This window comes from Uranotaenia lowii, chromosome 1 (genome assembly GCF_029784155.1).
Source record: "Uranotaenia lowii strain MFRU-FL chromosome 1, ASM2978415v1, whole genome shotgun sequence".
NCBI classification, from domain to species: domain Eukaryota; kingdom Metazoa; phylum Arthropoda; class Insecta; order Diptera; family Culicidae; genus Uranotaenia; species Uranotaenia lowii.
The window spans coordinates 110231652-110244781 of NC_073691.1; the positions used below are offsets into that span (position 1 = coordinate 110231652).

Genomic DNA, 13130 nt, shown 5'->3' on the forward strand with positions numbered 1-13130 from the left:
ATTATCTGATAAAAATTTGTTAATTATATGTTTACAATTTGATTTTTCGAATGGCTTAGGTATATATTCATTTCTCTGATTTGAATTACAACTCGCTGCTCCTTCTTTTTCAGTGTGGTCTGCTTGTTTGTTTTTGTAAAATTTTGTAAGTAGTTTCGAGCTAGACCTCGGATTTTGTTTCCCAAGCCAATGAAGAGCCTTTCGAAAAGGGTGATTTTTTTGGACAGGGGTTGGTTTCCGCGGTTGGTTCTGTACAATCAGATTGTACTTACGTTATTGTGTTGTGGTGACAAACCGAAACATCGGATCGGTAGACATAAACTTTTGCCGGGCAACGTTTGAGCTGTGAATAGATTGGTCTGTGTTCTATTTTTTTTTTTTTTTTTTTTTTTTTTTTTTTTTTTTTTTTTTGGGATTTTAAACCCATTGGTTTATTCATCCCCACAAGTCTGTGTTCTATTTGAACCTGTCTGGGTGTAGTTTTGAGAAATGATGAGCTTGTCTGTTACGCCCGCGTGAGTTAATCAGTTTATCATTTATTGAGCTGGATTGTTAAATTCCGGTTAGCTTCCGGTCCGGTTCACGGCTAGGACTTTTAATGCTTAGTTAAATTTTCACTACTTTGATTCCGTTCATCAATTGGCTTTGTGTTGCTCTTGGAAATTTCCCTTTTTCTGTATTCTAAAACCTGAGGTATGTCGTCATTTTTGTTAAGATTTTACTTTTCGTTTACTGCTTGAATGGAAACTTTTTCATTATCTAAATCAGACAAAGAGTTCTATTTTAATATCTATCTGACATGTTGCAATGTTCAGTTTATTTTGTTGTTTTAAAATATTTTTTCTATTACTTCTCTGTAATCTTGTACTGTCTGAAAGGCAGCTCGGTTGCATTTGAACTGATAATTTGTCTAAATTTGCAGTTTTGTAGCTGACACTTTTGTTTATTTGTTTGTTTACTGCTTTGACTGATTTGACTTCTCGTATCTGTTTTCTAACGATTGATTTTGTTTGGTTTTTTTTGCAATGTTCTAAAACGATAGAGTAACTGAAATGTACGATGGAATTTCATCGTGGATGGGATGTTGGATTAGACGCTGATGAGGGAAGTTAATATCGAAATGCATTATTGCGTTGCTTGGCAACAGTACTGTTTATAACCCGTTTTTGGAAACTTAAATCATAGCAGGTGGTGGAAAATGTTACTACAACCAAGGTTACTAGGATGTACCATTAGATAACAATACTCGTTATACAGTATTTGTTTACTTCTGCTGCAGTGCATCGAATGATTCATCTTTACTTTTCAAGTTTTGCTTACTATTTATAGATTGCTCCATTACAATTAAACCTTCTTTTCATCTCACTCTTATTATGCTAGATTTAAACCGTACGAATCTCTTTCATTGTTTTTTTTTTTCATTTAAATTTCTGTTTCCGCTCTTTTTGATGACACATTTAACGCATTTACACTGATGTACACAAAGAGAATCGTCCGGAATAATGTGTGTAAGTGTGTGTGCTTGTTGGCAAACGTTAATTCACTGTGAAAATGTAAAATTCGCAGTGTTTCTCATCCGAATGTGGAAAATAAACTGTAAATCGGTTGAAAAATAGAGTTTTTATTTATTTTTTGTTCTCAAATTCACTGCGTAATGTAAAACAATATTGAGCTAGTATTTTAAATTAGGTGTTGCAATTCCAAGATCACACCGTATAAGTTTTGATAAATGATTCGTATTTTTGCTGCGCTGGTTTCATCTAAATAACTTCATTTTTTTTCTTTAAAATTAACAGAGTCTTACCTGACTACAAACTATATGCATATGTGGCTGTCTTTAAATAGTTAATTTTTCTCTCTTAATTATTTTTACATTTATAAATTCGTATTTTGCTTAGTACTATTCGTAATTAAATTAAATGACACTTTACTTTAAACTTGTATGATTTTTTTTTAAATCCTTTCAAATGTAAAAACATTAGTTTAAAAGTTATAATACTGAGTTTTTTTTATTTAATTTGTATTACTTTCTCCATTAAAATATGATTCTTTCTTGTAAAAAATGTAAAAGTTGAGCCAAGATATGTTTGAAAGATATTTTGCAATAATTTTGATGTTTTCTGATTCTCTTTCCTAGGAAAGGTATAGCTTGCGTTTTGAGTAGTTATTCTTTTGGTAGTATTTACTTTTGCTTCATCTATTGCAATTATGTCGCTGGGCATCAATCATCTGCTGTAACTTTAAAGATATAGATGAGGTATAATTTTAACACATAGACAGAGATGATTTTTTTCGAATATAGAATGCATAAGATTTAAGGGATGATCCGTTTGAATGTACACTAGTATTGAAGGATGGTCGTACGTAATCCACGTAATCGCGACTCGTTGACATATGTATAGGTACATATTTGGCACTATTCTGAGGGAATTGTTTGGCTTATATCGGACTACGTCGGGGGAATTTTAGAATTGGACCCTTGGTCACGTTTGTTGATCTCTATTGATTCAATGCAGTGAACCCAGACATGTGTTTCAGCTTATTCACGTTTGCTCTGGAAACGCAATGATGATATTGAATGTAGGTACCAGGATAGCTAGATTCAGAGGTATACTACTCCGTTACTTGCATATGTATTAGTAGGCCTGCCTAAAAATAGTTATAGAAATTTCACAGAAATGTATGGAAATTTGTTAAAATATGAGTTTTCTTACAAAACTACTGATTTTAAAATTCTGCAAAAAAAAATCTGAAAATGTTTACCAAAGTATTATCAATGCATTAAGCGCTTATGCGACTAGAAAACATATTGTTTACGTGAATTTTCTATTGAGGTAAAAAAGTAGCGATTTGATAAATTCCTTACAGCTGATCTTTTTTTAATTTTGTTGGATCTTAAATAAAGTAGCGTTCATTACAATTTGTAACAAGTCATTTTTAGCATATTTTTAAAACTACATTTGAAAAAATGCTTTCCGAAATTCGAATATTTTGCTGAAATACTACTAAATTGCCAAAGAAAAACTGTATCGTAATCAATATTGAACGCTTTTTAGCATAAATTTTACTATTTGCTACACAAGTTATTTCAAAGTATGCGACTGATTACTTATTTGAACAAAAGGACCCCTCAATTTTCCATAAATTGTAATTTTGTTTCGAATCCCATACTTATCATCCGAAATTTCATAACTATTTTTCATCCTGCGTTTACACGGCTCTGTCGATTGAGGTTAAGCGCAATGTTATACCTAATGATCTACCTATCTTGTGTAGGTACCTCCTCAAAACTTTTGATTTAGCTCGATAGCTGCGTCAATATGAAAAAAGTAGAAGGCTTGATTGATCGCAAAGACACGTTTTCCGAAGCTTTCAGAAAATTACAAATGAAGCGTTATGAGTGAAAAAAAAGTTCTAGAAACTCGTGTAGCCAACCAAATTCTGGTTAGATTTGGAAAATGCGGAACACTCAACCATTGGAATTTGGTGAGCTATAGTTTGATTTTTCTATTATCATTTTTTTCAACTTATCTTGAACCATTTTGATGAAATGAGGAGGTACTCTATGCGGCTGAGCTCTAATAGTAGGTACATATTTGGCGGGATTGGATAGACCTTATTTTACAAATGGACTAAAGAAGTTGAAGTGTAGCAGAATGGTCGAGTATATCGTCGATTTTGCTAAATGTTATTCCTGTTTTTTGTCACGTGACGTCGATGCTGGTTTGTGTACACTCAAATACGGCCGGAAAAACATTTGCAGCAATCATCATTCTAATCCTCAAAATCGCAAAAATCAAAACTGTCTCACTGAGAGAGGAAGGTGATGATGTTCTCGGTAGAGGGGAAGGGAGGAGGTCCTCTAATATCTACGTTTTAAAAATGGCACATTTCGTATTCAACTGTGTTGTGTGTTGTAGTTGTTGCTCTGTTGCGTCTGATGTGTGTTGCGTTGATTTTTGCGTTTGTAACGCCTGATTTTCAATCTGGGTCATTCCTTAACTGGCTCTTTCGGTATGCAACTAGTGCTAATTGCTAATTATCCTTCTTCTTTCACAATTTTACGCGAAATCCAAATGAAACTGAAGTGTAGAAAATGTGGTGATCGATTTTTTCGAAAAACAGATAATAGTATCTTTGGCAGCCAAAATCACTTATAGTATTTTCGATTTTCTTGTTTTTAAGTTTTCCTACTCATTCCACTTTTCTGTTTTTTTAAATTTAGTTAATAATGATCTAATCAGTTCTTTCAGTTTAATAATTTTAAAGTTTTTTTTGCTTCTATTACACTCCTCTACAAGACGGGATAGACAAAATAAGTAGTATTAAAATTATCTTTTTTTGTTAAAATTTACAAATCACAGTTTCATTCCTTTTAAGAACTCTTAAATTTAAAACGTGTTGTTTGAAACGGCTGAAGGTAGTTTTTAAAGCAAAAAGAAAAGTGCGACGTTCGATATGAGGTTGGATTTAGAGAACCAGTATTTATCCATTTAAAAAAAATCATAAGGATGTCGGTCCTAGATACACGATCGATATTGTTACGCGTGATATGTGTGCGTGCATGTGAATGAATGCATGGAGAAATATAGAAAAAATGTATTGAAAGCAAAAAAAAAAACGTATTGAGAGCAAAGCACAACTTTTATTTTCTGTTTGCTCTTTCCAATTAAAACTTGGATATGGTTTCATTAATGTCGATTGCAACTTGAGCTGATTCTCGACTGATATTGAGGCAAATCTTAATTTTACATTACTCCTAGACCCGATAAGGTCAGAGTGATCCTTTCCGTAACAGTTTCTCTCACTGTGCTAGATACTATCCCGTTGCTTCAATCCACGGAGCTGCAATATTAGCACGAAATGCTATTCATATGTTTTGTTTGAAGTTGAAAATAAGGATAAGAACTCATGTATCCGTTTTAAGATTTCAGAGTCAGAATTCAGAAATCAGAATCCTGCATTTGAAGATTGGAATGACCTAGTCGGAAATATTTGAATATAAATTCAATATGTATTTCTTCTATAGTTTCAATTTATCTCTATTGAACGATTGTTCTACTAATAATAATTTATTTAATTGTTGATGTTTATTAGATCCATTTTGCAGTAAAGTTCGGAAGGACTATTTGCACTACATTTAGTTGTAGGCATGGGTTCCAACGATCCATGGTTTTGCAGAAAAAAAATGCTGTGGATTCCTAGCACAGTGAAGCTCATTCTACCGGTGTTAGAACGCAACATTACTTTTGGGATTTTCTTATTTATCTGCATTTTACAAAGAATGAAGTTTTGAAGATATGTTTTAAATGTAGACTTTTTGTTTAACTTAAAATGTGATTTTGATTTGATCAGTTATAATTATTGCACTTCCGCCATTTCACACTTTACTGATATCGTTTTTCCACCAGATTTAATTTATTTGTTTTTACAGTGAAAATTGTAATGTTAAGATTGAAACCTTAAAAATAAACTCAAATTTAAAATTAAAATATACATACATATAGATATGCGCTGATAGTGTACGATCCTCGATCGTGTTGATTTTGTGATTTGATTTGACTTGACAACGATATGAAGACATGGACAATCTCTGCCAATCGTTGCTTATCGAATATTGTATACACTTAATATGGATGACTTAGCTGCTGCTGTTGATGCGTTTGCGTATATGCTTCAGTGTTACCTCCATGCAGTTGTAGTACACGTGGGAACGGAACGAATCTCTACTGTATTCCCGGCGGTGGCTGACCCAGCTCAGCGGCAAAGTCAAATAGATGTGGCCTCGGATGGCTGGCCCCGTGAATACCTGAGTTGTTGCTGTTATTGTTGTTGTTGGTGATGCCTGTCACTCCTCCGCCACCTAGTACATTCTTGATGGCCGAGGTTTTGAGCAATCGTTTGAGCATTCCGCTCGAACCCCGATGTTGGAGACTCTTGTGTGTCGTCAGGGAGTTCTTCGTTCGGTATCGACGATGGCAGAATTCGCACACGTACAGCGTATCCGATTGTTCATGCTTGTCTTGAAAGTGTCGCTTGAGGGAGTAATAGCATGAAAAAGTTCTTCGACAGTAAGGACATTCCTGGGGCTCGTTGATGCCGCCACTGGTTGGCGGAGGAATGCGCAGAGGCGTTAGTTGTGAGGAGGAAGCAGCTGCACCTTGCTGCCCTGCTGGGAAGGAAAAGGAATACAGATTAGCAATTTGAAGAGTTTCGCTCTATCAGTAGTTTATAGATAATTGAGTGATTAGCTTATTGAAAGTAGATCTAAAATACATTGTTTAATATTTTCATTTCTCAAAAGGAATGTTGGAAGAGATAATGGAAAGTGTAGATTTTTGTTTAGCGTCGAACAGAATCGAAAATAATAGTAACTATAGAATAAAATTAACTCAATTAATAACAATGGAAACGAAGTTGTAATATAGGTAAAATAACTTACATGCGATGATCAGCGAACACTTACAGAAGGCAATTAAAACAGAAAACAAAAAGCGATAACATCCACATCAGGATACACCTGCAAGCGGCATCTACATAACATTAAATAGTACGAATAAATGGTATTATTTCTACTGATGCATTAACATTTATGAAGAATCCTAGTGAAAATGAACAAGAACGCTAAGCCAGACGATGGAACGGTGTGAGTTGTTGCTGGTTGAGCATTCTTGAGTTCACTATGGGTGGTACGATACAACACGCATGAAATGAAAGAATGAAACGTTTAATAGTTGATAACAGAGAGAACACACATAAAATCCTGCAAATATTAGAAATGTGGTTAAATGGAAATCTCACACTGCTATCGTCATTATTATTATTCCAGTGTTTTAAGGTTATATTCAAATTATTGTTACTCCAAAAAGATTATGAAGAAAGAGAAACGTCTCTTTTTGTGAAAACTTAGGGTTCTTGGAACTGACATTGGTTGAGGTCAAAGAAGAGTGAAACTATCATTTTTGAAAAGAATGCGGGTGTCAAATTCTCCACCGGTCAATGAAGAGTCAGCAACTTATAGCGTTTTCGTTTTTAAAACTGACACAACAGAAAACTTTTTCTACATAAACAAAGAAACTCGTCACTCAGGACGATGCAAATATATAATTGATACACTAACCCTCATGCTAACCCCCAACACTGACAACTTGTACGGGTTGCCACCATTTGCTTGAGGTTCAAAACTCGACTGACTTCTATATTCCCATGCTCAATTTTTATGTTTGTTCATCAAAGTTTACTTCCAATATTTTTGTAGTCACAAAATCTAAACACAATAAATTCAGAACAAGTTAAACCAATTCACGTCAATTCAGATAGTTACAGACAGACATACAGACAACAAACAGAATTTACCAACCCATTTTTAAATCTTTTGATTGTTTATTATTTAAGTATGAAATAATTTGTTTAGCTGTGTACTTTTTTCAAATTGGTAAAATAATTTTAGAAAAAATTCAAAATCTTTATACGATGGAATAAAAAAAGTAAAATCTTGTTATATTGAAAGCAAAAACTAAGAAAGTTGGCACCACTGAAATCATAAAACGCTCTTTTTTCCAGGATTTTAAACGCATTTTAAAAATAAACATGCCATTCAACTATAACTTCAAGAGATTGACTGAGTTCGTATGGTTTAATACTGGATGCTTTTATTAAAGTAATTAGATTTCAAAGGATGTAGAAACGAAACGTTAGTTTTCATCAGATTTACTGCAAACTTCCAATCAAAGTTGAGGGTTTTTTTTAATCTACAACAATAAATGAATGGTCGATATTATATCACTGTTTTAGAAAAAAACTCAATGTGGGTGGAAAGTTTCCAAATAATCGAATGAAATCTATTGTTTCGTTTGAACATTATTTGAAAGCTTATAACTTGAAAATTGCAAGCTAATAAATTGAATTGACTGGAAATAAAATATGTCTTCAAAATGTTCTACTTCTTCTTCTCGTTTGCAATCGACGAATCGATGGCATAAAATGTTCAACATGGTTGGAAAAATTTGTTTTGACTTGAAAAAATTATAGCTTGTTTTTAAATGCTTATAACTTTTTGTTTTCATTCAATATCAATGTTTTCCCCCACAAAGTTTCTCAAAATGGCACAACTTTTTTCAATGCATCAAGTGTCAAAACTAAGTATTATAAAAACAATTATTTTATCTCCATTCAAGCTTAACACGTTCGTCGCCATGAGTAAACGGGTGACGGTGACTTATGAAACAAAATGAAATGTAACTACGAAAAAAAAAACATACATTAGCTTCTTTCGCATTTAGAACATTTGTAGCCTGAACAACATATTCTATATGTAAAATAAAATAAATTATATCTTTTTCAGCAGTTTTCTGTGAATGCTTAAAATAATTCATACGACGTAATGAAAGCCCACGCGAGATTTATTTTTAAATACACGCTCATTTCTTTTCTAAATATTTTTGAATGAAAAATAACCATTTTCTGGTTTTTCCTGCAAAACTTCCAATATGGTTATATTTCAACAATATTTTATGGTACAATTTTAATCACATTTCTAGTTTTCGGGTATTAACCAAAAACAGTATGAAAATTTAACCTCAATCGAAAAAAAAAACGGAAAAACATTGTACATTTCGCAATCGTGGTGTCGTTCTTCGAGCTGCAGTAAAATTTTTCAACAGTAAATTCCGGATTCAATGTGAAGACTAAACTGCTGCAACCATTAACGCACAAGGTAAATTTTATTCATTAACATTCATCCTATTTAATGACATTGAACTTTAAAAATCAAAATTCTTTGCAGGAACCCTTTTTTCTTCGGAATTTATCGTCCCGTCCTTCCTCGCCAAGGATAAATGGATTGATGTTCTTTTTTGTATGCAGAACGCCGAAAAGCTAAAAAAAAAAAAAAATCAGAAAATCCTCATCCGGGTGGAACAGCGATCAAACGTAATACAAGGTTAGTATCGCTCGATTTTGAAAACCTCCAACTTGCCTTTGAAACTACACGCTATTTTCAGTTTGACAAAACCAAAACGGCCTAGGAAAAATCCTCCGGAAAGGCTGCTCGCCGGGAGCTAAAATAATCGAGAAATTAAAACGACAGCGACAAGGAAGAGGAGCAAACCGTTGAGGCCGCTGGAAGAAAGTTCGACTTCGATTATGAGAAAGATTCGGGATTGCCCGAAACGGCCCAGGAGAATATCTGGTAGTGTCGGATGGTAGCAACGAAACCAAACTTTTGAAAGAAACCACACTGCAGCAAATTTCGGAATCACTGTAAGTTAGATTTGCTTTAAAAAAAACATTTAAATTAATAGAGATTTTAAAATTTTAGGTCATGGTCATTGAACGACGGTCACGGCAATCGATGTACTTTCCAGGGAACGTGCTCCAAAACTGGACATTAGTTGAAGAAACGCAGCTCGCTTGCAACTGTCTCCCGACAACGGATAGCATCGAGTGCGTTCGATTGATTAGCGAAGAGGACTTCCTTATTTGTGGAACCGATGGATCTCTGTCGTTGTGGAGTTTCGATAAAAAGAGGCCCCTGGACACGATTCGATTGGCTGGCCACATCCGCCAGTAAAACCAGTCTAAAATAAAAAAAACCGCCATTCCGCAAAGTTCTGTCGGAGCAGAATCGGAAAGCAAAGTTTTGCTAAGGCATCTCATTGTCGATTTCCGGGAAGCCGAGCGGGACCAGAGGAACCAGAGTAAACATGCATGTTAGACAAACAAGAAATATAAAATAAAAAAAATTAAAACTCGTATTTTTCTGAATTTTCATCTACAATTTTGAAAATTTCCACATTTGCTATTCTGCTTTCCGAATGACGGTTCAAAAATAACCATATTTCAGCTTCTTCTCCAAAATTTCTCATGGTTAGAAAATAACCATATTTGAACTTCTCCCCCATAAGTCATTTTATTGGCTCTCAAAGAGAAGTCATAAAAAAACATAACGCGGGAAAAGGTCAAATATGGTAATTTTTCAACCAAATATTGTTAAACTGTCTCGAAGACACTGAGTTTCTATCGTTTACTGTTTAGCCGCTATCAATTTAAAACGCTTTTTTTTTCATTTATCACTTTCCATTCACAGATTCCATTCATTCAACATCAGAGAGTTATTGAGCGAAAGAAGGAAATGAAAGAAACGCAAACGGAAGACTCTGAACGGAGAGAAATATGACATTCACGCAAGGCTGTCAACTTTTTAAAGCTCTGATTTCAGGTCTTCCAACCTGCGGCTTTAGTTTTTTTTTTGGATTCGCGGTTCAAATTTTCCCCAATGTCAGCTCAGGAGCCTAAATTAATGAGAGCTGTTCGGATCTAGTAGGCGTCATTACTGTCTAGAAACGCTTCAGTGCTAAAGTCGATTTAAATGAAAAAATTAAACCACCTGATTGATCTCAACTCTTTCTGATCGAGAAATAAAGGGTCATTCCCGAACCCAAGCGTTAATCATCTTAGTGTGCAATAAATAAGGGGTGACAGGGGTGAGTAGAGTTTCGGACCTCCAGAACTCCTTACTGTGATAATATTTTTTTTTTTTTTATACGGGATTTTCATCCTCTGGGATGATTCATCCCTACTCTATAATATTTTTGTGAAAAATTCTGTTAATCACACTAATCAATTATCACACTTTAATTTGAAGCAACTCCTAACACCTTGTGATGCGATTTAGGGAAGTCTACGAAAGTATTCATAATGTATCAGCTCTTCAGTTCTACAATGTATATGAGTTAAAGAATAAATTAAAACAAATTATTTTTATATTCAATTTATTAAATTTAAATTTTTTAACATTCGTAGTTTTTTGTATTTAATAGTAACTATAGAAAATATGTCCTTGAATCTTTAAATTGGTGAGCTGATTTTGTTCAATGAAGTCCTGAGTATAAAAACAGAGAACTTGCTTCCATCGATAAGTAAAATCTTTACATTTGGTCAAGAGTCTGCTAGATTAGACTGAATCGATTTGAGGTCGTTTTTGAATTTTTCAAACTCTGGGGTTAAAACCTTTGTTTTGATTCAAAACTCATTAATGATTTTTGCAGAATTTTTAAGCAACGTTTACATGAGTAAATTTGAACTTTTAGGTTTGTATGGGAAAATTGAATATTTTGTATTGAAAAATCAACATCATTTTTCCGTACCCTGGGTTCCCATGGGTCACGGTGGCGGTGTGCATGCGTGTGATAATGATGGTTTACTATCATTGTCCTGACAGGGTCGTTGCACACATCTTGTCAAGCATGGATCATAATATGATTCAAATTAGAAGGCGTAATGGACACCTTTATTTTAATTAGCGGTAGGTTCAGTGGTGCCCAATTTTTCATGATCTATGCAGATAAGATGAATGGGAGTTGAAACACTTGCCTTCCCTTCCGTTGATCAATAGGAAAATTTTTCACAATTAGCCGTCATAAAGTGATACTTTTCAATAGGGCATAATCTGTTTGGAAAGGTAGTTAGCTAGTTTAGTTTCATAGAATTAGGATGTTTCAAGTATTGCTAGGTTAGGTATAGGTAATGGTATTCGCCTCCCCAATGCTCTAGAAAGTGTGCATTTGCGGTTTATGAATTTCGTTGGCTTATTCTTAAATCAAGCATTTTACAAGAACTAGAGGCTCATTGGACGGGAATGCTGTTTTGACAAATATGATATTTCATTTTGTAATAGGTACACTTTCGACATTCGTTTTTTTTAAATAATTTACTTTTGGTAGATCAATACATTTTTCGGTTAGGATTGAAATTCATAAATCGAAGCATAAAATAGAAAGTATGATTTCGATAAGCAACAATGAGTAGATAGTTCAGATCATTCATTTCGGGCATTTAAAAAAAGACACACAGTTTATTTGAATTGAACCCCTATCGTGTAGAAAGACTATTATAGTTTGTTAGAGAAGTTGACCACAATTAGTGAATTGGTTTTAAAGAAGTGCACTGTTCCTATTCCGTTGATAAGTTCACGATACCAATAAAGCTATTTAAGCTTACAGTTCATTGTTTGATTGTGCCTTGCGTGTTGTCTTAGATGATATTTTTTGATCAAATTTTCTGCGTAAGATAGATCAACTATCACACTATCATATTACGAAATTTGAGCTTTTTAAAGATTTTCTGGTCAGAGATACAGTAATTCTACAAAAATCGGACTTTTTGGACTTTTACCATTCAAACTGCAATATCTCAGGAACTACGAAACGCTTTTTATTGAAATCTTGCAGAGTGATTGTTGAAATATAAAATTAATAAGTCTGAAGTTTTTGAAAAGTTCTATCGATGGGATCAAAAGTTACGCGATGTACAATATTTCAGGCATGAACCAAAAAATGCAATTTCTATAGAATTTTGGACGAATGTTTCCATAGGAAAATCATATTTTATGTATAACAACCAGAAAATCTGTTTCTATCAAAAACCCAGAACAATTTTGTGACATTCTGATTTCAAAACACAAATGGGGTAAGTGTTCCTAATGTGGCATGTGTACCTAATGTTAACATACTGTTCGATTTTGCCTGTTTTTGACGTTATTTTTCACTTATCACAATTATCAAAAAAATGATAATGTAAAGGATCATTTGAACTTTCATTTTACTATTAAATTAGCTTTCTAATTCACAAGATTTTTCGTGAAATCCGGATTGTTTCCAAGTATGACCAAATTGAATGGAATTATTAGAAAATTTCTTAAAAAACACCTGTTTAGAAATAGAAGATTAAAGCTGAATTTGTCCACCGATTTTTTTGAAAATTTTTGTCGGATTGTTTTTTATCATGATTTAAGTAATAAGTATGTTATAACCATGTTTTGTTCGCGTAAAAACTAAAAAAAAGCATATGTCCACAATTAGGAACACTATTTTCAATGTGTTCCTAATTATGGACATAGTCAAAGTTTTCCAAACTATATCAAAGTCATAGAATGTATTTGAAATAAATTTGATTGAAAGAATTGTGTTTGAACATAATTTTCAACGTTCTGTTAAAATCAACTGTTTTCAGCTAATAAAACATGATTTTTTTTTACTTTAGTATATCTCAAAGCTTAAAATGTTGAAAAAATATTTTCGCCAGGTTGTAAGGAACGCACCTTTCGCGACAGAGAAGGAAACCATCAAGTT

General features: G+C 33.6%; 1 protein-coding gene and 1 long non-coding RNA gene across 3 annotated transcripts in view; one reads left to right on the forward strand and one right to left on the reverse strand.

Annotated features, from left to right (window-relative positions):
• Positions 1–364: 364 nt before the first annotated feature.
• LOC129738637 (broad-complex core protein isoforms 1/2/3/4/5) overlaps positions 365–13130 on the reverse strand; it is a 257900-nt gene continuing 245134 nt past the window's right edge. The window contains exon 9 of one of the 2 annotated variants that reach the window (XM_055729884.1): positions 365–6169. In XM_055729884.1, the coding sequence (XP_055585859.1) occupies positions 5727–6169 (443 nt within the window). In that variant the 3' untranslated portion in view covers positions 365–5726. Of the gene's footprint in view, positions 6173–13130 lie in introns of both variants that reach the window. The other variant, XM_055729883.1, reaches the window with a different exon arrangement.
• Positions 8707–9712, forward strand: LOC129738642 (uncharacterized). The gene is made up of 3 exons (XR_008735581.1): positions 8707–8941; positions 9003–9261; positions 9320–9712. It is a non-coding gene; the product is annotated as an uncharacterized LOC129738642 (long non-coding RNA).